Source organism: Pezoporus occidentalis, unplaced genomic scaffold (genome assembly GCF_034315485.1).
Source record: "Pezoporus occidentalis ecotype Australia unplaced genomic scaffold, CSIRO_AGI_Poc_V1 ctg137, whole genome shotgun sequence".
NCBI classification, from domain to species: domain Eukaryota; kingdom Metazoa; phylum Chordata; class Aves; order Psittaciformes; family Psittacidae; genus Pezoporus; species Pezoporus occidentalis.
In genome coordinates this window covers 863,095-887,311 of record NW_026913177.1, presented here as the reverse complement: position 1 = coordinate 887,311, position 24,217 = coordinate 863,095, and the positions used below count along the sequence as shown (strand labels likewise).

Genomic DNA, 24,217 nt, shown 5'->3' with positions numbered 1-24,217 from the left:
GTCACAAGCCTATCTTATAAACCCTGCCTCCAGAACATCACAAAATCATTAAATGAGTGCAATTAGACTACACACACATCTCCAGGAATGAAGGGGTGTCCTGGGTTCAGCTTAACTACAACAAGGGGTCACTTTGCAAGAAAGGCAATACCCAGGATGGTAGGACACAGTAACTGACAAATAGGCAATCCTATGTCCTGAGCCTATAGTCCCGTTCTCTACACCTTTCTCTGTCCACCTCTGACTGACCTATGCATTTTATCCATTCTACAGAATGCAACTACACTTACCCTGGGAAATTAAATGACTCCTACTCAAAACAAAGCCTAGAAGCAGGAACAAAGTAAGCAAAATGACACTCTCATAGTCGGAAACAACAATGAGCAATTCCACATTTTAGAAATTGTCCACAAGTTCACAGGAAAGACCTGATGCAGTCAGATTTATTTTACCTTTTTATTTCTTTAGGGCCATTTTGTCATACTCGTGCACAAACAGCCAGGAAAAAAGACATGCTAGCAAGGGCTGCTCTAGAATAAACATTCAGTCATTACAAGAAGAGAAGAGTGCAAGTCTGCTGATCAAAATCCCTCTGAGCCTCAAGAAAGGCAGCCGGCTTGTTGCATCAAAGTCAAAACCAGTCAGGAACTCCACCTCGTCTGGGGTCACCTTCCTGCCTCTGCTTCTCTCTCTCCATATATTTATTCTTGAAGTCATCATGACAGCGAGCTTCTGCATCTTCTTCTTTCTCTGGAAATAGGCTGGGAAACTGAAAGGTTTGTCCTTGGCCCTAATGAGAAAACAAATGGTCAGAGAGACATTCCAGCCTTTCTGCGGTAGCTATGATGAATGTACTTACAATGGAAGACCACCCTGAAGTTTCAACTAGTGCAAAATGGTACCTCCTAACCTCCCAAGACCTCTTTCTACCCCTCTCCCACAGATACACATATATCCCTCCACCTCCCCAAGCTACCTTTCAGCCTCTCTTCTTTGTGTGCTAATTAAGACACTGACATCTTTTTTTTGTTTGTTTTACACATGAATGGTCAGGAGATGAACACCTCTTCAAAGACTTTGTACCAGCTCAGAGATGTTGTATGAGTCATACAGTAAAAGCAAGATGAGCAAAATAGGTGATTTTGTTAAAGTAACACCACCAGGGAAATACATGGTGGAGTAGGCATTCGTTATGTTAACACTCAGGGTATGAGCAGCAGTTATAGTTGTTTAGATCTCAGCTAAGGATAAGAGAGAACAGTCCTAGCAGCTGTTATTGCAGGGCGTAATGTGGGAATACAGAACAACAGATATCAGAGGTCTCTTATCAACAGGAATAAAGACTATAGTGTAAAACAATTACAGTGGGAACAATCTGTCTAATACATTACTAATGAGATTAAAGTGATTACATCTGCATCAGTCATTCTGCCTAACAGACAAGTAATTTAGTGAAACATCATCATCAGATCTATGTCTCCCACTTGGAAAATAAACACTTGCTTGGTCTCTGTTTTTTATCTAACAGCAGGAAATCATTATTCTGTGGAAATGTGCTATCCCATTAACATTACCTACCTACTTTTTAGTAGTGTTTGCACTAAGCACAACTTCATCAAACTCCGCAATAACAGTCCTTCCATTCTGTATGGGTCTTTGCATAAAACTTATAACTAATAATACATAAGTCTAAAATTACTCTCCAAAACACTTACAAACATTACCATACATTAACTTCTTTGGCCGCATACAGAAATCTTAAAAAAAGCATTTAACTGCTTCAGATGAAAACAGTTTGGGGCTTGTTTTTTTTTGCCAGTTTTGTTTTGTTTTTCAGATCAGCCATTCCTTACATTTGCGCAATAAATGCAATCAAACATGAGGCCCAGCTATGAAGTAGTTCCACACAGGACATGAAAGGAACCTTCCACAACACAGCTACCTATACTACATTTCGGGATCAGAAATGTGACGTAATTAAATCCCCCCCACCCCCCCCCCCCCACCCCATGTCCCTGACCCAGCTGAATGTGCGCTATGTCTCATTTAGCCAAATACACTCAACCTGGTAATTTACAGGTGTGAAAGAATTTAAACCTCAAGCATACACTTTGGAAAGAAAAAAAAAAAAAACAAAACAAAACTTATCCCAGTTGAGCTTATCCAGACTGGAATCTAGGAAATACCAACTCATACCCAGCAATGCTCTGGTTGTTTTCATAGTGCATATTTCTTGGGGGTTTCCTCAGAGCCTGACCATACTACAAAAAAAACAAGGGAGCTGCTGTCTACATTGCTCTTTCCTTGATTCTAGCCTGGTTAAGATCAACTGGAACAAATCAAGGTTTTCCTTTCCATGGTGTACACTCTGAGGTTTCAACTCTTTTGTACCTTTAAATTACCAACAGGTATGCTTATGTTAGCTGTCCTATGGCAATTAAAGTGTAGTTCCATTTCTAGGCACAGAAACTGGCCTTATCAATGTCCCTGAGCAATCTCAAAGCCGTAGCCTACTGAAACTCTTTGTGTACTAGGATCAGCAGCAAGCACCCTTGAGGCCAAGCGCTGCCCAAGATTTTAGCACGCTGAAGCATTTGGAAAAGAATTTGTTTATATTACAAAAAATTACTGTGTTTTAACTGCACTGTGAGTGGGTCACTCAGCCCTGTGGTATCTACAGGATGGACAGGGCTGATTCTAAGGACATCTCTGCTCTGGAGAGGAAGCCATTTTAGTTGAGTACGTCAGAAAACAATTCAGGCTAATATGGTAGGCATACCACCTACACTGAAAACTTGAGAACTATTTATGTTGGTAACAGTGTAGTAAGGGACTGTTCTTGTTATGCAGCACTTCCATTCTGGTATGCTTTCAGGACTAATGCACTTTCCTTACTGAGAATGAAGCAAAGCTGTCCCTAAAGCATACTAACAACATCCATGGTAATTCACTAAGCATTGCAAAACTGTTATTATTTTTAAAAGGGGGGGGGGGGGGGGGGGGGGTGGAGAAAGCAAAACAATAAAAAAAAAGATATGCACTGAAGGCTTTAGCAAACCCAGACAAACCTCTCAGCTGTTTATCAAAGTGCTCACAGTTCCCATATCAAGGCTGGTGAAAGTCAAATATTGAGCTGAAAATGTCAATCTGTATCTGGAGTCTTTTAATAAATCAAAATCAGCACAGACAAGTTGGCTCTTTCCAGCTCTTGTTTTGTGAAGAAATTCTGATTTTGGCTGGCAGCCAGACACAACTCAAAACAGCCAAGACATTACACCCTGAGAACTGAAGGTTGATAAATCTTAAGTAACAATACTGTGCAGTAATATTGCACTGTAAGACTCTGGAGTGATGAAAGCTGTATGAAAAATAGCTGTTGTGCATGCTCAGTAGCTAATTTTCAGAAGAAGCCTGGATCTTGGGTATTTCAAAATTTCAAAAATACCAAAAGGCATCAACTTACATAAAGGACTGAGTCTGCCCAAGCATATTTAGATTCAGTGCATTTTCCACATGATGCCAGAGGCTACTGAGGTTCAAGCTCGTGTGCCATCTTCTCAAAACTGCCTACAAAAACAATGGGGGGATTGCCACTCCTTTACTTAGTGCTTTTTCTTACACATCTTCTAGGTAAACAGCAACCATTTGACAACTATGATAAATGCATCCTCAGAATGAAATCCTAACTGAAATAAAGTAAACAACTTTCTACCAAGTTCATCAGGGTTTTATCTGTTTTGCAGACTGCTAGAACATGAAATGCTGCCATATTCTACCAGAAAGCAAAATTCTGGCTTGTTCATAAACCTTGGATTTGTTCACTGTTTTACCTTTTGTAAGCCATTTAACCAAGGTCACCCTTTTAATTACTGAATTACTAAAATTCACATAAATTGAAATAAGCTCTAAAAAGGCTAGGGTTTGGTCCTCCCTTACAGCTTCTGCCAGCATAATCACCTTAGTTAGAAGCACACAGAAAGTGGGAGAAAATATTAGTATCTTCCTATCTGACATAGCTGTGCTAAAAGAAAATCCTGTGAAAAAAGACAGACACTGGCAAAAAAACTGGTTTTGCTCAGATAATTTAGTCTGTCTTGGAACTGCATGCTGCATTGCCAGCAAAAGACCTTTTTCATCAATGTGAGGTGATACAGTGATACCCGGGAATTTGTCAGGATAAGCTCTACCACCACATGTTCTTAGATCTAAGTGAGCCCTCACAATGTCAAAAAGAAGAAAAATAAAAACCAACCAAAGCAAGTCAGAGAGATTATACTGAAACACCTAAAAAATAAAGGCAATGTGATGATTCTACACATTGCTATTCTCAATGTAGAGTCTTCCCAGAAACTTCCCTTTTCCCTACAAATTCTAAGGTTATGTACAAGTGAGATGTGTGGTCTAATGTTCTGATAACAAAAATGGGGCCCATTAAACTTCTACTCCTGCACAACTCTAATCCTCACTTCAGCATTACCCAAATGTAAAACTGATTTATATACAAGGCCTTAGGAGAATTCACATGTTAAATGCTAACAGCTTTTAAGATAAAAAGTGACCTAAGCATTAAACCTGTATTTTCCCCTTAGATTTCAAGCCTCTGTCACTAGAAAGGGTAAAACGACACCTTGTTCTCTGACTTTGTAGAAAGAGTTATCACATGGAATGGTACAAATTGCCTTCATTCATTTTAATGAGAGGTTAAGTGACCATAATTAGGCCTATGTAGTCAAGTGGTAGCCTTCCCACTGCTGAGGCTCAGGTCAGTAAATTGCTGGAAGGATTACCCAGCACAAACTCACTTACACTTCCCTGACCTTTGCTTCCCTTGAAAAGCTTAGGGACGGAAGGTCAGCACAGATATTATTCTGTAGGAATGATGCAGCAAACACTGATCATGTAAACAACTGCAAGATCTTCTGCTTACTTAGATAACTGAAGTACTTCCTACTGTCCTTCAGAATTAGGAGAAGCAATGTTTATAGTATTGTTAACAAAAAATGTTGGACTCCCAACAGCACGGGATTCAGTCCAGCAGTTGCAGCAAATATAGCTAAGTTTAATAATTCAGTGCATTTGAACAATTCTCCTACCATTGCAGTGGTAACATCTGCTATTAAAATATGCTGCAAACAGCACAGAAAGCAACTTCAAAAATCCACACAGGAATGGGACAGTGTATGGAGCATCCAAGTCTACTCTGAATTCACTACATGTCAAAAGAAAATCACATCTGATGTGCAAACAGGTAACTACTATGAATGTACTGGATACTCTACACAGGGTTTGAGGAGAAAGCATTTACAAAAATATTCCCACCAGTGCCATCATTCATGCAGCTAAATAGGTGTTAGTCCTAATGTTGACAAGGTCAGACTCCCTTTTACAGCCACCTCCATTAGATTTCTCAAAACAGGTTTAATTAAAAATGGGTCTGGATTCCAGAGGCTTGTCTACAGTTGTGCTCCCACGGGTGCTAAAACCTGTTGAGCTAAACCAGCAAGAACACTGAAGGAGAAGGAAGGGAGGGGATGTTGTTGTTTTTTAATTTCCCTGATGTTGATGCAACTGTAAAGTTTCCCATTGGTTTTCTTTGCTCCTTTTTTCTTTAAATAACATTAGGATAATTGTAACTATATTGGAGTCAGGAGAGAGGCTGGAAGTTGCTGTTATTACATTCATTCATCTACTCTGCAAAGACATATAGCTTTGTTTTTAATTAAAAAGAAAATAAAACAATGTAAAAAAGTAGCATTTGATACCCAAGGCTGTAAGTCTCCAAAACTTAAACCTTTCTCACTAAATTCTAAAACGGGAAAAAAAGGCAGACAGGCTCTGGAATAGCAAGATATTGTTGATTCACAGCCTTCTATGATTTGAGGTATTTTTTTAGTGTGAAAATATTATGCTTGGACAGACCACGTATTTGTCCAGTTACTGCCTGAGAATAAAGTAAACAGCTCTGAATCTCCAAGAAATAGTATTCAGAAAAGAAAGGACAACAATTCTTACATGTGGAACAGCTGGGGCACTGATCTGACACTTAAGGGTATGTTGACTACGACTTCATACACCTTCCACTTTTGAGACACTTGCAGTAAGTTAATGGATATGTACACTGCACTGGAACACATCAGGTGATGTTTTATAAAGCAGGGAAGCAAAACTGGAGCATATACTCAATTTCATTCACGTACATCTCACAGCTGTTTACCAAGTCACACTCGGAAGAGCAATACTTCCACCTAGCGGGCAATACAAAGATCAACTCAAGACCTTCCAAAAAAAGTCCTTATTTTTCCAGGCATAAGCAGTTTTAACTTGAAATTGGATTAATGAAAGAAAACACAGCTGGTAAAAATGGTAGGAAACCCCAGCTACTCTGACTCACGACAGATGCAAACTAATTCTCATGAAAATAAGGATTTTACAGTGGTTACCAAAGACCTTCCTAAACTAGGCAGATATTCATAATGGACTGCAAGGGGCCTGTTACAATCTAAATCACACCATGAATGAGAATGAAAGCAAAACCTTTAATTTCAGAAATTACACTGGGCTTCTGGCCTCACCCAGTGTTTAAAGCTAGTGTGAACACAGAACTGGGAGCTCACTGTCTGAGACAGAGGCAGCGATGAAAAGCAAAGAACAAAAGGAGAAAGGGGTGGGAAGATACACAAACCTAAATGTTAAAGGAATTACAGGCACCAACAACAATAGGAAAAAAGAGAGCAAAGAGACCAGGAATGAGGTGAGGGGAAATGCACAGACCAACGTTAAATGACAAGAGTTTAGTAAATGGTCACGATTTAGAATCATAGAACAGCTGGGGTTGGAAAGGACCTTAAGATCATCTAGTTCCAAGCCCCCTGCCATGGGCAGGGACACCTCACACTAAACCATGCCACCCAAGGCTCTGTCCAACCTGGCCTTGAACACAGCCAGGGATAGAGAATTCACAACTCCCCTGGGCAACGCATTCCAGTGCCTCACCACCCTAACAGGAAAGAATTTCCTCCTTATACCCAATCTAAACTTCCCCTGTTTAAGTTTTAACCCATTACTCCTTGTCCTATCACTACAGTCCCTAATGAACAGTCCATCCCCCGCATCCTTGTAGGCCCCCTTCAGATACTGGAAGGCTGCTATGAGGTCTCCACACAGCCTTCTCTTCTCCAGGCTGAACAGCCTCACCTTTCTCAGCCTATCATCATACGGGAGGCGCTCCAGTCCCCTGATCATCATCGTGGCCTTCCTCTGGACTTGTTCCAACAGTTTCATGTCCTCCTTATGCTGAGGACACCAAAACTATATACATTACCCCAAGTGACGTCTCAAAGAGCAGAGTAGAGGGGCAGGATCACCTCCTTCAACCTGCTGGTCACACTCCTTTTGATGCAGCCCAGGATACGGTTGGCTTTCTGTGCTGCTCCTCACTTGCAATGAGATACAACACCAAAAGGTGGTCCCTTGATCCCATTAATAGGGCAGTTGGAAAACATGCCATGTCAACTTATGCTGACACTATAGGGCAATGAAATAAAGGGACATTTGCTGTCTTGTATACCAAAAGTAGTCCTCAGCCACAGTACCACAGTGCTCTGTGTATTGCCCAGCAGACAAAATGAGAGGCTAGAGGAATGACCAGTTACTGCTGTGTGACTGCTTCCAGCACGAAGCTAGTTTGAGTAATTCTTCACTCCACTGTGGAGCTACCTTTAAGGTAACGGCAACTATTCTAGGATCAGAGATCTGATGTAAAGGTACTGTGAATGGCTTGCTAAACAGTGCAGCTGCATTTTGCTTCCCCGTCTTTCCCCATGAGTATCTGTGGGTTGCAGACTACCTCCTTAACTCAGCAGACAAAAAAGACATGAGTGAATAAAAGCAAAAAAGTCACTAGCAAGAGGCCAAGACAATGGAAAGTGCCTGCATCCACCTACTAATGACACTTGAAGAAAGCCACTTCTAAGATGCAACATCACTCCTGGCATACAATTCTTCAGCTGTGCTCTCAATGAACCTTTCATACCTGATCTTTGACAAAAACTTAGCACAGACAATCTAGGCGGGAGAATTTGCCCATCAAAACAGGATCTTCCTTGAAAAACGAACGTGTTTTTTAGCCATCATAATGCAAAATCCTCAGAGAGATGAGGTTGCCTTTAACATAAGCACAGAAAAATGAAGCTTAGTCCTTACCTAAATACAACACCGTTACTTTCTATTAATACTGTATACTGTTCTTTTAAAGGAAAGGGCTGCCTAGAAAAACACAACCTTCTCACTTCTGTTTTCACTCCCATTCTCAGAAGGGGCTTAATGAAAAAACTTCTAAGCACATTTAAATTTTGAAAAATCATAAAGTCATCAGATTTCCCACTGTCTGTGCCTCTTTAGTTTAAGCCCAAGTCCATATGAAGTCTTATGCAGTCTTTTAGATTACCGTGTTCTCCCCATATTGAATCCTTGTCCCAGGATGGAATAACACTGAGGTTGTATAGTCAACAGCAATTTTACAACCATAAATAGCATTCCTTTAATGTAATTTTGGTATGTGAAGGGGGTTTCTGTCAGTGGTTGAATATCTTTTTCACATAGAGACAGGTAAGCCCAAGAGAAGTCTAAGCTATAATACGCTCCTGTTATGAAAGAAACTTGTAAGAACATGAAGCTCCTTTTCCACTGGGCAACCAACATACGTTTCAGAACCCGGTTTAGCCACAATGCATGCTTGTTAAACATGACTAAGAGCTCTCCAAGGAATATGCCTTAGTCTTCTCTGAAATCCAAAAGCTTTAATAAGAAGTTCCCTACCCTTACAATATATTCTTTCACTTACTGGATGTTTCAGCAATCAACCACACAAGTCATGAACCTTCCAGCACACAGAGGACAGGGTCAGCATGAAACTCACTGGCAAAGCTGCACTATATGACATCAGACCATAAGTTACACACAGACCTCAAACAAATACAGGGCTTGAAAACTAATAATTTGTTTGAATTTGATTTTTAGACTAAATCATTTAAATGCCCTTATACATTCTGGAACATATTGAAGAAAATGTCATTATTAGAGGACTGGCAAAAATATTCAGACAGACAGACAATTCACTCAATATTACTTCCAGATTGGCTAGATAACAGTCCCTTCCCTTCTTCCCCACAAGCATTCCTGTTAACTCACCAGCTGTACATAGGCGACCTTATAATCTGGCTTCTTCACTCTTTGATTCTTGTGATTTCTCTTGCTGTTGGAACCTGCAGAAATTAAGAGAATCCCACCTTTTACTTCCCTGGATTTCCAAGTTTCCCAAAGCTAGGCCAAGCTGAAGGGAGGACTTCACTAGTTCTGATTTACTGTTAAGAGGAATACTCCTTCTTCAGTACCAACACAGCAACACAATTACTAAAGTGTGGCATCACCAGACTCAGGCTGCTGATAGCCATAGTTACACAAAGTTTGCAAAGAAGCAAGGAGTTAAGTCTCCTGCTCTCTGAGTAGGGAGCCTGGAGGGATAAACAGCCCTTGCAACATCAACAGCTTCATGAAAACAAGCAGGAAACGACCACTAAACAGCTTCAAACTTGTCAACTTTTACTACTCAACTGATGAGCTGGATCTACTGTTTATACACCAGGAAATGACGCTCCACATCCAAACAAACCAAGGCATTTCAACCTTCTGCAAGTATGCTGGTCACAGGCGAGTGGGAAGTTAAACTTACTCTCTGCGTGTTAGGCAGACATTAAAGCTCTCAAATTAGACATTTTTACCACCTTTCATTTTTTATCCCTGAATATGTACGTTCTACAATCGCTTCCATTAGCAGTGTCAGATGAAACTGTTGCAAAAAACATGTTGTAACATGAATATTTTCCAATGCTGTTTAGACCTTTGTGTTTGTTATTTAAGACTTTACTTAATTCTGGTGGTTTGTTTTTTTTTCCACATAAGCATATTACAGATAATCTTTCTGTTTTCTTTTTCTCCTTTTGTATGTTCTGAGTTCTACAATCTTATTTTAAAGCTTCTTCTTTCATTTTCCATTTTTCACTATTACAGTTTTTTTTTCCTATCCCTTTCTTAACATCATCCCTACTCTTACCATTATAAAACATCAACCCTTTGCTAGTCACTGCATGAAAAAAAGAAAAACCCAGCAATCAAAGCCCTCACCAACAAGTCACTCTCCATTTGAATCACACACTGCCTGGTGATCAAAATGTAGAAAACCCATGAAAAGTATATTCCTGACTTTGCACAGCATCCAAACTGCAGCCAGAGAAGCTCTGGAGATGGAAGCATTCATATGTAAAGATGACATTACATAAGTTTAGCTTATTTCAGTTAGAGTTAGATCCCTCTCCTCCAAGTCAGAGTTCAGCATAACTTAAAGTAGTCTTTTTCTCTTGGGCTGGTTTTGCTGTGTTTGTGGGTTTGTTTCGGTTGGGTTTTTTTGTAGGAGTGGCACAGGGCAACACCACAAGTGGATGCATACAGGTCTGTAGTCGAAATGTGGTGACAAGTGACAAAAACTGGAAGTTTTTCAAGATGTTTTTATGACATTATCTACTGGTCTAACAGAATATTTTTCCTTGCTCTACAAACTGCCTTCTGTTAGACCATAACATCTCCTCTGTGTGCATGCCAGGTAATCTCAACTCAGTTTGGGGGTCCTTTTTAAGGTTATGGCTGAAATTAAATTTAATTACTGATTTCTATGATTCTACGATTTTATTAAGACACATGAAGCACTTCCTTCTGAAGTGAGACACCCACTGGTCTTCAAGGAGAAACAGCACCAATTACAAAAGTATACAGCACAAGCTAGGTAAGTGTCAAGATGAACAAGCTTTTTAAAACTCAGATTATTTTTTAACTAAACTTATGTCATAATATAATCAAAGCATTCAAGTATGAAGCGGCGCATTTTTATTCAAATGGAGAAATAAACAATTATACTGATGGATGTCACCAGCTAAGCACCTGGAACCACAGTTTGCTGAGATCTAATGGATCTTTGGATAGTAAAAATCTGTTCTGGCTGTGCAGGGATGTTGTGGTCATCCCTTTGCACCACTCAACTGCACTTACCATACTGTATCCTGGTCCTCACAGCAGCTACTGGCACATTGTATATTTTTTCAAGGTAATTCTTGACATCTATTCTCGTCATTCTAGGCAATGCAAAATTATTTTGGGAAAATAAAGATGGAAAAGTATAAATATTTAAATAAAATACAAAAGAGCCAGAGTATTTACAGAGTGGTTAATACTACGGAATAAATACATCTCTCCTTTTAAGAAAGGTAGCTCCAGAGCACAAAAGTATAAACTCAACATAGATCGCACACTGCTACAGCCATTCATTATCCATAAACTGTAACAAATATTTTATCCCCTGCAGCCTCAATAGTCAAAATCCCAGATATATTCCTTATTCAGCAAGAATAGGTAGCCTTTCTCACTGTCTGACCCTAGAACCCTTTCTAATCTTCTGAATAGCAGTTTCCCATCTTTCCAAGACCTGCCACAGGCCTGTGGATTTTATCGTGTGCAACCAGACTGTTCAGGCTGAAAAAGTACTCAGAAATACCTACACATCACCTTGTTTCCTATGGATCTTCTTATAAGCACTTCCTTCTTCCTAAGCCCACCCCTGGGAAGGCTGAGCTCCATTAACTCTCAGGAAGAGGCGCACAGCAAAGCTCATAGTTAAAACAGTAAATCCAGGCTAACAGTTCTCTCTGAGGCAGAAGACCCTTCCCCAGGCCCAAAGGGTGCTATCTGGCACCTCATATTCCCACCCGTCAAGATAAGCTGCAGCCCAAAGGGCAGTGTGCCGGGGCGGGTCGCACTGCGGGAAGGGCGTGTGTTCCTCTGTACCCCAGGGGCAGCCCTGAGCCCCTTCCGCGGCAGGCCCAGAGCCATGCGGTGCCCCGTCCACGCACTCACTCCATAGAGATGCGGAACTGGACGGTGTCCTCGGGCTGCGGCACGCCGGGCCGCACCGCCAGCATGAAGAAGTTGGGCCGGAAGATCCGAAGCTGCGGGCCGCCCAGCTGGAATAGCGGGTACCTACGGCGACACGACTCCAGTGACCGACCGACATCCCCTGCAGCCGCGCCGGCCCGGCCTCCCCCCACCACACCGCGGCCCGGCCTCCCCCCACCGCGGCCCGGCCTCCCCGCACCGCGGCCCGGCCTCCCCCCACCGCGGCCCGGCCTCCCCCCACCGCGGCCCGGCCAGCTCTGCTCACACGGCCCTCTTGGCGCCTATCTTTGCCATGGCTGAAGCTCGGCCCGATAGCCGTGCGGCGCCAGAGAGGCTCCCGGCGGGGCGGCGACGGCAGCTCTCGCCCCCTGCTGGAGCGGAGGAGCGCGGTGGGGACTGCGCGGAGCGGCTGTTGGGGAGCCCGGGGTGTCTGACCCTTTCATGGCGGTCCCCTCCTCCCAGGTGCCCCTCGCAAAGATAGCTCGACCCGGGACCGCCGGCCCCTGGGCCCACTCGAGAGGGAATACAGCTTTAGGGCAGAGGAGGACCCCTCAGAGGAGCCGCAAGGGCGGGGAGGTGGGAGGTAGTACCTGCACAGTAGTGCCCATGTGGGACTCGGCAACCGTGGCTGCGTTTCTGGAGGTCTTTTCCTCGTGTGAGACCCCAGCAGGGGTGCTGCGGCCAGCTCGGGGGTCTCCAGCACAGAACAAGCATGGGCCTGTTAGAGGAGGGCCACGGAATTGGTGGGAGGGCTGGGATGCCTCTTCTGCAAGGGAAGGCAGAGCTGATGCTGGTCACAGGTAAGAGCAAGAGCTGGGGAGACCTGATGGCGGCCTGAAAGGGGCTTAACCAGCGAGAGGGTTTTTAGCAGGGGCTGTCGTGATGCGACAGGGGGCGGCAGTTTTAAAATGAGAGGAGATTTAGGTCAGACCCAAGGAAATAACTTTCCGCGATGGGGGGGTGTCAAAGAAGCTGTGGATGTCCCATCACACTGGAAATATTCAAGGCCAGGCTGGCTACGGCTTTGAGTAACCTGATCTAGGTTGTAAAAGACCTTTACGATCATCAAGTCCAGCTGTTCCCCAGCACTGCCAAGGCCACCACTAACTCATGTCACTAAGGGCCTCATCCACACTGTTTGTGAACTCTTCCAGGGACGGTGATTCCACCACTGCCCTGGGCAGCCTGTGCCAATGCCTGAGCACCCTCTCAGGGAAGAAATTTTTCCTAATATCCAATCTAAACCTCCCCTGGCACAACTTGAGGATGTTACTTCTTATCCTAGGGCTTGTAACTTGGGAGAAGAGACTGACCCCCACCTCAGTGCAACCTCCTTTCAGGTAGTTAGAGAGAGCAGTAAGGTCCTCCCTGAGCCTTCTCTTCTCCAGACTAAACACCCCCAGTTCCCTCAGCTGCCCCTCATAAGATTTATTCTCCAGACCCTTCACCAGCTTTGTTGCCCTTTTCTGGACCCGCTCCAGCACCTCAATGTCTCCCTTGCAGTGAAGGGCCCAGAACTGAACACAGGATTTGAGGTGTGGCCTCACCAGTGCTGAGTACAGGGGGACGATCCCTGTCCTGGCCCTGCTGGCTATGCCATTTCTGATACAGGCCAGGATGCTGTTGTCCTTCTCGGCTGCCTGGGCACAACCTGGCTCATGTTCAGCGGCCGTCAGTCAGCACCCCCAGGTCGTTTTCCACCAAGCAGCTTTCCAGACACTCTTCTCCAAGCCTGTAGCATTGCAAAACTGTCCCTGCCAGTGGTACAGGGGGTTGGAACTAGATGATCCTATGAATATAGGATGGCATAGCTTGCGCTAACAGAGAGACAGAGTGTGAACATAGGCACCAGAAACAGCCGCAAGTTTGGAAACATGAGGAAAACGTTTTCGAAACATGATGGAAACCCTGGTGGACTTCCTTCCAAGAGGGTATTTCAAGGACTGGCAAAAAGCAAGAGGCCCTACAGAGCAGCTCACATCCCAAATATAGTAACATCCATTTGTGTTTTGACATCTACACTGAATTAACCAAGTAATTCACACTTTAGTATTGGTCTTTAACATTATATGTAGGTTGATAGCCTTGATAAACATTTTGATATAAATATTTGAATTAATGATTCTCTTTATTCTACTGTGAATTGTCTGCATTTAAGAAATGCCGTGTGCTGAAAACTGCCACTTCTATGGATTTGCTCCTTATACACGATTCTTTGAGTCCCTCCATCACTCAGACTTTTAAGTCAATTTCAATGGTATTTGGCATCCAGATTACAAGCTCCCCCAGAACAGCCAGCTTGTATGGTGGCCGTAAAATAGGCACCCAGTCCTGGGTCTTTGTTGGTGATACTGAGCCTCATTCCCAGTTGTAGAGCTGGATCAAATGATATTAAAGGATTTGGAGCAACTCCCAAATCCTTTCAAAATGGGATGCCATTAAATAAAGTGTGAAACACCGTTCCAGAAGGCTGTCATTGGAGTAGGTACTAGTTGTGCTTTATTTACAAAATCCAGAGATTTGTACACAGCAATCTACAGGACAGCATAGGGATGGTATCAGAAGGATAAATGACATGCTCAGCAGGAATTGAAGATGCCAGCAAGGAGTCATTTCAGTTCCACAGGGAACCTGCTTCCTTTTGACTAAGGAAGCTGACAGACCCCTCCAGGAAGAAAAAGAAGAAAAGCAGCAGCAATAGCCAATGCAGGCTGATGTTGTGATTTTTGTTAGCGTTGATGCATAGGAATACAAGTAATTGGTGAAGGAAGAACGAGGAGACCAGCAGGGTTTTGGCACTCCACTAAGGGCCATCCTGCCTGGTTCTTTACTTCCAGCGCCCGCCAACCTTGCCCTTGGGTGGGCCTGCCTTCTTGCTGATATAATACAAAAGGAAAGAAAAACATGTCAGCGTGATGGAAGCATTGGGACTCTGTGACCACTTATGCATTTCTGACTCTTAGATTAGGTTTGAGCTGCTTTCAGTTCTCACATGTTGGGCACACTTGCCGTAGAGCATGCCCTGAGAAAAATACTGTTGCTTTTATGGGAACGGACTCCTCCTCAGGCTTTTGGTGAAAGGCCAGGTTGTGCATGCCTGAAGGGGGTGAACCCTTCCAGACTCCTGCATTATCACCAGAGAAGTCTGTCTGGTCTCAAAACTAATGGCTGGACTATCCAGCCACAGACTTGATGTGTCCTGAATTCAAATCTGCTATTTTAGGATTTAGAGCTTTTTCTGGATAAAATTTCCTCATTATCAGGAAGCTCTGGACAAATTTCCCAGATGCTCTAGTCATCTAGTAGTGGAGGCAAAAAGCTGAGCAATAATTTAAATACGACTAAGAATTGCTTTGCTCTGGTAAAGGCAGAGTGGCTTCTTCCTTATATGATGAGAGCAAGAGCCTCCAAAACAGTCCAAACAACTTTTTAGGCCTCCCCTCATATCAATGTCCCCATCTTGCTCATGACATGTGTGGGATCAGTGCAGCTACACTCCCCAGACAAAGCACCTGGGGCAAACTCTCCATATAGTACCTTCCTGCACACAAAAGGACAATCCTACATGCAAGCCACTTACCTTCTGACCAAGAAGCAGGCATGCCTGGAGTCAAAGAGGGGCCAGGCATGAAGTTAGTTAAGTTCTGCACTGGCTCCCATGGGCAGCACCTTGGCTTTTGGTGCTCAGCACACCACCAAACCTTTCCATCTCACACATATGATGATGAGGCTGCTTCTTGAACTAAAGCTCATGCAAACTGGGGGCAGCTCTTTGACACAGCAGAGAAAGGGGTTGGGGCACAAGGTGGTACAGCCTTGCTATCAACAGAGAGGCCTTCTTCAAAACCACTCTTTCCTCCAGGAAGCAGAAAAAAGGTATGGACAACACATCTGGGGAGATTTCTGTGGGCCTGCCCCATGAATTGGTTCAAGAGCACTAGCCATATTTACAGAAGGATGTAGCACAGTGACACAGACATACATATAGTGGATACTTTACCTTTTGAATAAGTTAGACTTGGTTGATTTGAAAAATTGACCTTTTACATGACAGAGAGCAGAGCATTTTCTGCTTCTTTTAAATTCATCTCAGTGTCCCATTTGCCAGCCTTTCTGCAGGTTCAAAACCCAGTATAGACTTGTGTAGCTCCTCAAATGAAGGCAGAGTCCTTTTATCTCCACAAGCACCTGTGACGTTTGATGTTATGCCTAACCTTTTAGAGTGTGCTTAAGGAGACTTAAAGTCTGAAGAAAAGGATCACTTGATCCTTGTGTAACACATTCAGCAGGCGCTGCTTTGGAATGATAGCATCTAGTGTGGATACAAATTTAAGTATACAAAAATCTCATGAGCTGTGGGCTTCTCAGTGCAACCTTTTCAAATTATGTCCTAAAATAATACCATGTCTTTTGGGAGAATAAGCATGCAGTAATGGTACAGTCTGTTGTGCATGGTGTGGTAGTGCCCCTCAGAAGAGCAGCAGCACCTAGACAAACCATGATAGCCTTCTGCAGCTGCACATTCTGGTGAGGTTTATCAGCCTACAGGTGTTTACAGAAAATAACATGGGAAGGTCAAGCTGTATGTTTGGCAACTACATACAACTGAGGCCCCAGCCTTACATTCATCTGATAAGCCGGGGTGGCTTGGGGAAGTGGGAAGGCAATGTCTGGTCACGCCTATCATCCAAAGATGTCACCAAAGACCACCACTTCATTCCTGACATGACTTTTCTAAGACGATACAGAAGTACAGTGAAGATCACCACTGGAGAGCTGTCTTCTCTTGCTTCCCTGTGGTTCCTTCTCTGTGTCTGTTAGTTTTCTATAACTCTAACCCTGAGGCTTGGTCTAGCCCTGGTCTCTCATAAGTCCACTGTAGAATAGTTACAGATACACAACTCAAAAATCTAATGAAATAGAAGTCTTGTGGGGGAGGAAAGTGAGGGAAAGATGATGAGTGACAAGAACACACAACAGTAATCCCATTATGTTAGTCTTGTTACACACCATTGCTTATAATCTTAGCAACCACTTGTTTACCCTTTGTAAACAAAGGTTGTATTCCCTCAAGTATTCAAAGCACCTCAGTCAGGTGTTTGAAAACCCCAGCAATAAGCAGATGGAAATCTTGCAGACATGATGTGAAGAAACATTAATTTTTTTGTTAGCTGTTACATTCACTTCAGTTTCCCCTTCATTTTCTCAATGTGAGGCAGGATGGTAGTTGTCCTTCCATCTCTAGCCTCATTTCATTGCAATAAGAAAATGTTGGTGTTGAGGCTGAAGCGACTACTTTGAACACTGAAGAGATATGCCCAAGCCAGGAGCTTGGAAGGTACTTACTGCTTCTGAGCCTGATCGATCCGGTTCCTGAGGGTGACAATCTGCAAACAACATACATGACCAGGGTTTTTAGAGATAAAGAAACCTTGTTCCCTCATGGAGAGGGGAGTTTTACCTGCTGAAATGCTGGAAACAGGTGGCTGAGGTAGAGATTAATACTTCCTTGGAAATAAAAGCTCACCCTTGCTTGAAGGAGAGAATGTTGCTCCTTGGCAATAAATCTGCAAGCCAATTTGATGCATCCAGGGAAAGAGGAACTAGAGTTTTATAACCCTTTTAGAAGAGTTCTGACATATACAAATTAATCTCCTATGAACTCATATGTCAAACTGCAGGCAAGCAAGCTGGAATGAGTGTCACCCTGGCCAGCTGGAAAGCTCTTGGATGGCTCCATCACCTTACCTTCTCACTGTTCTCCTAATCCTACACGTTAGGAAGTGTATAAGCTCAAAGAGCTTCAGTGATTTTTGGATGGAGACCTCAAGAATGGAAGATAGGTTTCAGTTACCAACTTCCCAGCAGCTCATTTAATAAGAAAAGATGACTTTTAAAGGGTCTAAAGAAGAAAATATTCAAGAAGAGCTTCAGCAACCACAAAGAAAAAGGTTGAAGTGGTGGCTCTGAAGACCTTCCCCAGATCTGTTGATGACTGAAAGCCACTAGAGAGTCTTTCTTACAAGATGGAACATCTCTTAGTTTAGCCATGAGTAAATTTCATATTCCAGCCTGATGCATGGGAAAGTAAACATGTACCTTGCACAGGATGAACACCTTATGGTCTGACTTACCACCTCAGTCCTGGCCCACAGCCCTGGGCTCAGTACTGAAAATCCTAGGACTGTCCCAGTGGAGGTACTGGAAAAGCCCACAAAAACTAGGGTGTGATAGAGAGCTCTCTTTTGCCCCTGAAACTTCTCATTTGTAACTGAGTCAGGGTTCTGCCTAGCTTTCCTGACGTAGAAAAATGCACTTGCCAAGACATATGCTTTGCATCTGCTTTTGGCTCTACAAGTCCAAGAACTGATGACCCAACATTTGAGTATTTGAAGTGATGCTTGACATTCTCGAGTCCAAAAGAAGTAAAAACAAAAGTCGTACATTCCAATTGGCCTGACATCCAGTCTTTCGTGGCTTGTTTCTTTCCATGGCAAACAGAACAAAGTAAGAGACTGAAACATTAGCGGGAACAAGACAGCACAAGGAATGAAGGATCAGCATATCACCTGCTTTTGTACTTACTCATAAAAGTTTTGATGTCTGCTGCAGTGGTTTAAATTATTGTTTGCAACCAAGTTTTTCTCCCAAGTGTGGAGGAGGACCAGCTGTTGCCAGTTTGACCCAAGGACTTAAGACTTACCTTCAGTGATAACTTTGTGATAGTGACTATAACACTAACTGTCCAATGAAGCACCAAAGAGCAAGAGGCACTAGAGCTAAAGAACAGCTCTGCTCCTGTGTGTCCCAGTTCCTTCCTTTGTCTCTCCCTTGCATACTTGCTTATATCTCTTTCATTCTCTTTGCTGTTCTCACTTATCTTTCTCCTCACTTTTTTTCCCTGCCATTATCTTCCCTTTGGTTTTCTCCCACTTCTTTTTCTCCCAACTCAGCTGTGCGTTTTCCTTCTACTTTGCTCATTCTTTGTACTTTCTCCCCTTGCTTTTCATCAGCAGCCACCTAGCTTTTTGTTTATGCAGAGGCTTCATTACCATAGCATGTAAATATTCCCTGGCATTGCTTTAATTCCTGTTTTACCACACCCAGTTGACTGTTACCAATATTTTGGATGCATAAGCATGTGCCACAAGGTGGAAAATCCTTCCAAAGCCCATACCATTCTTTTCTGTGAAGTCCAAGCCTCTGCGTGTATCCCAGATACATCAGGGTGATTCCCCCACGCACGCAATACCAGAGGTTTGGATAGGGTATTATTTTAGAGATGGTCTGAGTGGGCTGCGTACTCTGTTCTTTAGCCACATCCTTGTTGGGCCCTGACTCTTTTCCTGAATCACCACTTCATCTCTTTTCAATGAATGGAAGGGGAGAGAAAAAGGAAGGGAGAGACACAAGATCCAGTTTTCTCTTTTCTCTCTGCACTTGAAGCCAAGCACCAGTTTCTGCCTGGCACTGGGCTTCTGACCATGCGGCAGGCTCATGCATTTGGTAGCCTTTGCTGCTGCAGTTATACAGGCAAGTTCATTGTACTTACAATTTGGAAAGCTCCTGCAGCCTGCAACGCATTGTTAAAAGCTAAGAGAGATTGAGAGAGTTACAATGATGTTGTTCATTCCTTGTCAGTATGTGTCTGTGTGTGATTGGGCATTAAAAGGAGAGTGAGACCGAGATCCAGTAGGATTTCTCAGCCACTGAATCCTGAGGTAGGTGAGTGCAGCCCTGTCCTGTGACTATGAAGGAAACACATCCACTTTCTGTTACCATATGACACTTCAGCCAGATGCTCCTGTCTGGAGACAGTTTTCGGTGACTCCAGAGAGCTCAAGTCCACAGGGAATCTGTCTGGGATGGGAATAAAACTTGGAACGTTCAAGTGTGAAAGCAAAGATGGATTTAAAAATACTACTTTGCAATAGGGATGAGTGACTTGAGATCTATTGAATTTTCAGGCCACTGTTACCAATAGATAAACAAGAATGAGCAACATAATGTTTGAGCAGAGAATGGGGAGTCCATTTTCCATTTGGATTGCCTTTGCATGGAGCACTGAAAACGCTGAGAGTGATTTACTCAATTTTAGCCTAAATGTGAAATCCAGACCAAGTATGTATGTAAGGGGAATGCAGTTCCAGGTGTCTTGCTGCTTAAATACTGCAAAAGGGCATTGGAGACCCAAATGATGTCACCAGATGGCTTTTGCTAGAGGAGTCACAGAAATGTTTACATTTTGGACCCAGAGCCATTAGCAAAATGGCTTCTGAACTCACCTCGTATTTTTTCCTCTTGATCTGTTCTGTAAAGTCATACTTTTCAGTCTCCAGCTGGTATAACCAGTCCCACAGTTCCTTAGCCTTGTCCCTGTGTGTTTATGGGGAAAGGAAGATGTGAAAAATACATCACATCATATATTTACTGCGGTTTTTATGGCACTAGTAATGAGGCTTTTTAGGTTTTACTCAGTGTAGTTCACATATCTTCCTGCAAAACCTTTCCATCTCTGAAAGCTACTCACCGTTTTCACATTTTTCTCACCTTCTCACCTTTTATACTTGCACTGCTGCATGAGTCACACACTAACGTAGTTCCTATAGATTTAATTTCCTCTATAACTCTTAATGAAAGAAAAGAGTCCACGTGGATCAGATGAGAAGGAAAGGACTCTGAAGGCCACTCAGATGAGCAGAGCAGCTGCTATTGTTCAATCTCATCTGTTTCAGGGCTGAGGTAAGCCAACCTCATCTTCAGATATGTGTGAACTTCAGTGTGTGTAGTTCAGACTATCACCCGATGACTGCTCTGTCTGCACCAGAGCAATCAGCTCCCAAGCCTCCAGCCTTAGTGGAGATATGTACTCATACCTTAGCAGCAATAATTCCCTCCATGGAAAGCTGCAGATACCAATCTATACGTTTGTTCAACTAAACTCAGATCTGGTTTTAAAGTCTGGACCTAGTTGCATAAATGAATAATTCTAATTAGCAGGAGAGGCTAACCAAGCTACACCAGGAGCATGGCTAGGTGGCTACCAAACCATTTCAGCAATTCCCCACATCTCCATTTCCCCACCATTCTCCAGGTCAAGGAAGGGCAAAACTTAACACTGTTCCTGATGAATTTCAAGGAAGACACTCTCCTCTATGTCCTCTTTTCACCAGGGAAGTTTCCATGACCATAAGACTGAATTTCAGTAGATTACATTCAGTAAGTTAGGATAAGCATGTTACCTCAGCTTGTCTTCACTAAGATGGTCAATGTTCAAGGGCTTGCGCCTCTCTGCCAGGACTTTCTTCTTTGTCTCTCTAGCTGTTTGCTTCTTTCCTCTCTTCTGATCAGCCTATTTTCAGAACATCAATTAATGTCAGACTGCAGAAATTCACCCTGAATGAAACAATCTCAGTGACAGAGCAAGTAAGACAATGCGCTAAGGATCCAGAAGAAGGGAATTTGAGCTCTTTTCTCAAATTGTAATAAAGACTGTTCCCAGTCAACCCTGTGGTTTAACTATTCCATATTTCTTCCTCCAATCCATGCTTTTTACCTTAGTCAGATAGCTGCTGTATGTGGCACCCATGGAGGACAGAGCCTTTTTCTTCTTGAGATCATCCTCAGCTTTTCTTTTGGCATCTTCTTCCTCTCTCCGTGCCTTTTCCTCCTGTGGAGCACAAACACACAGAAGCAGCAAGTTACTCTAGGGGAGACTCACAGCTTCCGCAGCAGCCACTTTCACTGCAGAGAAGCATGTTAATGAGAATTGGGAGCTCCTGTTTCCTGCCCTTGCCTTAAGGGTGGCCATTTCTTCTTTGGACTGAGACAGGCTGAACCTGTAGGTTTTTCTGTCTCTAGAGATCACCTTCAATTTGATGCTGAGACAAGGAGAGAGATGCAAAGACACTTACCGCAAGCCTTGCCTGACGCTCCTTCTCCTTCTCAGCCCGGATTCTCTGTTGCTCTGCTCTTTCAGCTCTACGTTTCTCCTGCAACAGGCAGTGGCAGAGGCATTGAGTCATCACTGTGGCTTTATCTACCTCCAGTATTATGCCCCACCGCCCAGAGCTTTGATTTGTAGAAAGTGAGCTACCTACTCCCTTGCCAGAACATGCAGAAGGGTCCCATGTGCAATTCCAAGGTATAAAACAAGAGGCTGAGAGAGGAAACAGGTAGGGGTAGAAGCCATTTGTTGTTGACTAGAGCAGTCACTTCTGTACATAGCAATACAGCTTTCTGCCAAAGTCTGACTGGACTAATGGATTCTCACTTACAGAGAATTTCTCACTCTAGTACAGGGAAATGGCAGACTCACAATTCTCTCCTTGAGGGCAACCAGCTCTTCCTCTTCCTTTCTCCTGGCTTCAAAGTGGCTGTCAATCAAGGCTTGTAGTTCAATCAGGTCTTTGTTCTGCCTTTTCTTTTGGATGTCCTAGAAGAGCAGGAAAATGCATTAAGTAAGCCCATATTGCCCTGTGAACATGCCCTGGACATTCCTAGCATCCTGCCTACACAGAGAAACAAAAGCAGAAAATGTCTGCAGATATCCATGGAAAACCATGGGATTAGCTTAAACAGCTGTTGATGAAGGTCAGCGACAGTCAGAAGCTGACAGTCAGAAGCCCAGAAGAGAACAGAATTCATACCTCCTATCACACCATATTTTATCCCTGGCTTTGCTTAGCTGCCTCCTCTTTGCTTTGAGATATGAATCTTACCTAGATATGTTCCTGCATTTTTGGCAAAGCAAATATTTCTGTGGAGATTTTCAACACCAGAGTATCTAACAACTTTTTAGGAAGGTCCTTGGATCTCTGCCTATTATTGTCATTTTAGGGAGTATTTCACAGAAACAGATGTGCATATGCCTGTTCTATTTCAATGTGCAACTTTCAGACCATTTACAACAATGGGACAGGGAAATCTGAGACCTCCTAAACCACTGACTTTCTCCTTTCTTCATATATTAGCTTAAAATATTCAAGGAAAATAAAAAAAGAAATATGTGACTTTAGCTTAATCACATTATCAACAAATCCATCTGGAGAGTTTCAGGGAGCAGAGAGTAGTCTTTCACTGAAAACAGGTGGCAAAGCATTCATGCTTTTGTCCTTGACTTTATCCTCAGCAATATCCAACACAAGATGAGTTATGCAGGTTTGTACACATGTGTATAGCTCAGGTACAGACAGACAAACACAGCCAATTTCAAGAATACTTACATCAAAATCTACTTTCTCACCCTCTGGTATTTTAGGAGCAGTCAGTCTGCAGAGAGTCAAAACCAAAACAAACAAAAAAAGGAAAAAAAAAAAAAAAGAGAAGGATTTGAATCTTAAAGAACAGGCAGTTTTTTAAATAGCACATCCTGCCCTGTCCTGCCCTCAGGAATGCTGATGGAGATACAGGGGGGTGAAACAGCAAGTCAACGGAAAACGACTCCAGGACAGCACTAAGGATCATTGTCCTTCATGGAAGGTCAGGCAGGGCAGGAAGTTACCCCTAAAATGCTTCTCATTCCCAAAGCCTATGGTCATTCCCTACCACACAGAAAGACACTGGTCCCCAAGGCTGTCAGCACAGTGCTGCAACCTCCATTCTGGGCAGCTGGCAGAGTGGGAAGGGAAGGTGCTGGGGCCCAGAGTAAGAAGGTCCATAGGAAACCTTAGTTAAACTCAGGTCATCCCACCCAGCATTTGCAGCCCTTCCTACTGTCAGCAATCCTGGATAGATGGGTATTTTCCCAGCCATGGCCTCTCACGGAAGATTTACTGTTGTGTCACCTACTGTGGGACTGCTGTATCTTGGTCAGTTCACAAGTCCTCTGACTGTCAAGAACTGGTCTCAAGACCCTGGCTGGTAACTACTGCTAAGGCATCCTCTGGCTGAAGCAGACATCCTGGAAGGGCATGCAGCAACAGCTGGATGTTGCACAAGGGAGGTTTGGATAAAGGCTTCTAGTGGCCATTTGCCTAATAGGCAATCTAAGGGCTTCTGCTATATAAGAAAAATGATTCCAAGGTTTTGAAACTCTCTGCCCCTCATACTTACTTTATTCTAGGCCTCTCCTCTGTATTTGGAAACATGGCCCAAAACAGGAAGGGAAAAAGAGGGAGAACAGTTAGAACAACAGAGATCACACCAGCTGCTAAAGTTAAAAGGAGGGAAGGGAAATTTAATCTTAGGGGAAACATCCCAGAGAAACTGGTTAAAT

At 43.3% G+C, this 24,217-nt stretch overlaps 2 protein-coding genes across 2 annotated transcripts; both read right to left on the bottom strand.

The window, feature by feature from the left end:
• Positions 1 to 442: 442 nt before the first annotated feature.
• MRPL23 (mitochondrial ribosomal protein L23) lies at positions 443 to 12,403 on the bottom strand. The gene is made up of 5 exons (XM_062609384.1): positions 12,266 to 12,403; positions 11,962 to 12,084; positions 11,101 to 11,183; positions 9,190 to 9,263; positions 443 to 790 (listed from the first exon to the last, which is right to left on the bottom strand). Exons 1-5 carry the CDS (start codon positions 12,292 to 12,294, stop codon positions 632 to 634), a joined length of 468 nt encoding a protein of 155 aa, XP_062465368.1. The 5' UTR covers positions 12,295 to 12,403; the 3' UTR covers positions 443 to 631.
• Positions 12,404 to 14,476: 2,073 nt separating this feature from the next.
• On the bottom strand, positions 14,477 to 24,104 carry TNNT3 (troponin T3, fast skeletal type). Its single transcript, XM_062609380.1, has 9 exons — positions 24,055 to 24,104; positions 23,226 to 23,271; positions 22,319 to 22,435; positions 21,915 to 21,992; positions 21,557 to 21,670; positions 21,243 to 21,352; positions 20,286 to 20,376; positions 19,553 to 19,593; positions 14,477 to 14,876 (listed from the first exon to the last, which is right to left on the bottom strand). The coding sequence occupies exons 1-9, from the start codon at positions 24,087 to 24,089 to the stop codon at positions 14,828 to 14,830; spliced, it is 681 nt and encodes a 226-aa protein (XP_062465364.1). The 5' UTR covers positions 24,090 to 24,104; the 3' UTR covers positions 14,477 to 14,827.
• Positions 24,105 to 24,217: the final 113 nt, after the last annotated feature.

Excerpts from the sequence above, each read along its gene's own strand:
- MRPL23 (XM_062609384.1), bottom strand. The coding sequence starts at position 12,294 with ATGGCAAAGATAGGCGCCAAGAGGGCCGT. Across the intron at positions 11,184-11,961 it reads CAGTTCCGCATCTCTATGGA|AATGACGAGAATAGATGTCA; the intron begins GTGAGTGCGTGG and ends TGCATTGCCTAG. Across the intron at positions 791-9,189 it reads AGGTCGCCTATGTACAGCTG|GGCCAAGGACAAACCTTTCA; the intron begins GTGAGTTAACAG and ends TTTTCTCATTAG.
- TNNT3 (XM_062609380.1), bottom strand. The coding sequence starts at position 24,089 with ATGTTTCCAAATACAGAGGAGAGGCCTAGAATAAA. Across the intron at positions 22,436-23,225 it reads GTGAGAAAGTAGATTTTGAT|GACATCCAAAAGAAAAGGCA; the intron begins GTAAGTATTCTT and ends CTGCTCTTCTAG. Across the intron at positions 14,877-19,552 it reads CTGCAGGAGCTTTCCAAATT|CAAGAAGGCAGGCCCACCCA; the intron begins GTAAGTACAATG and ends GTATTATATCAG.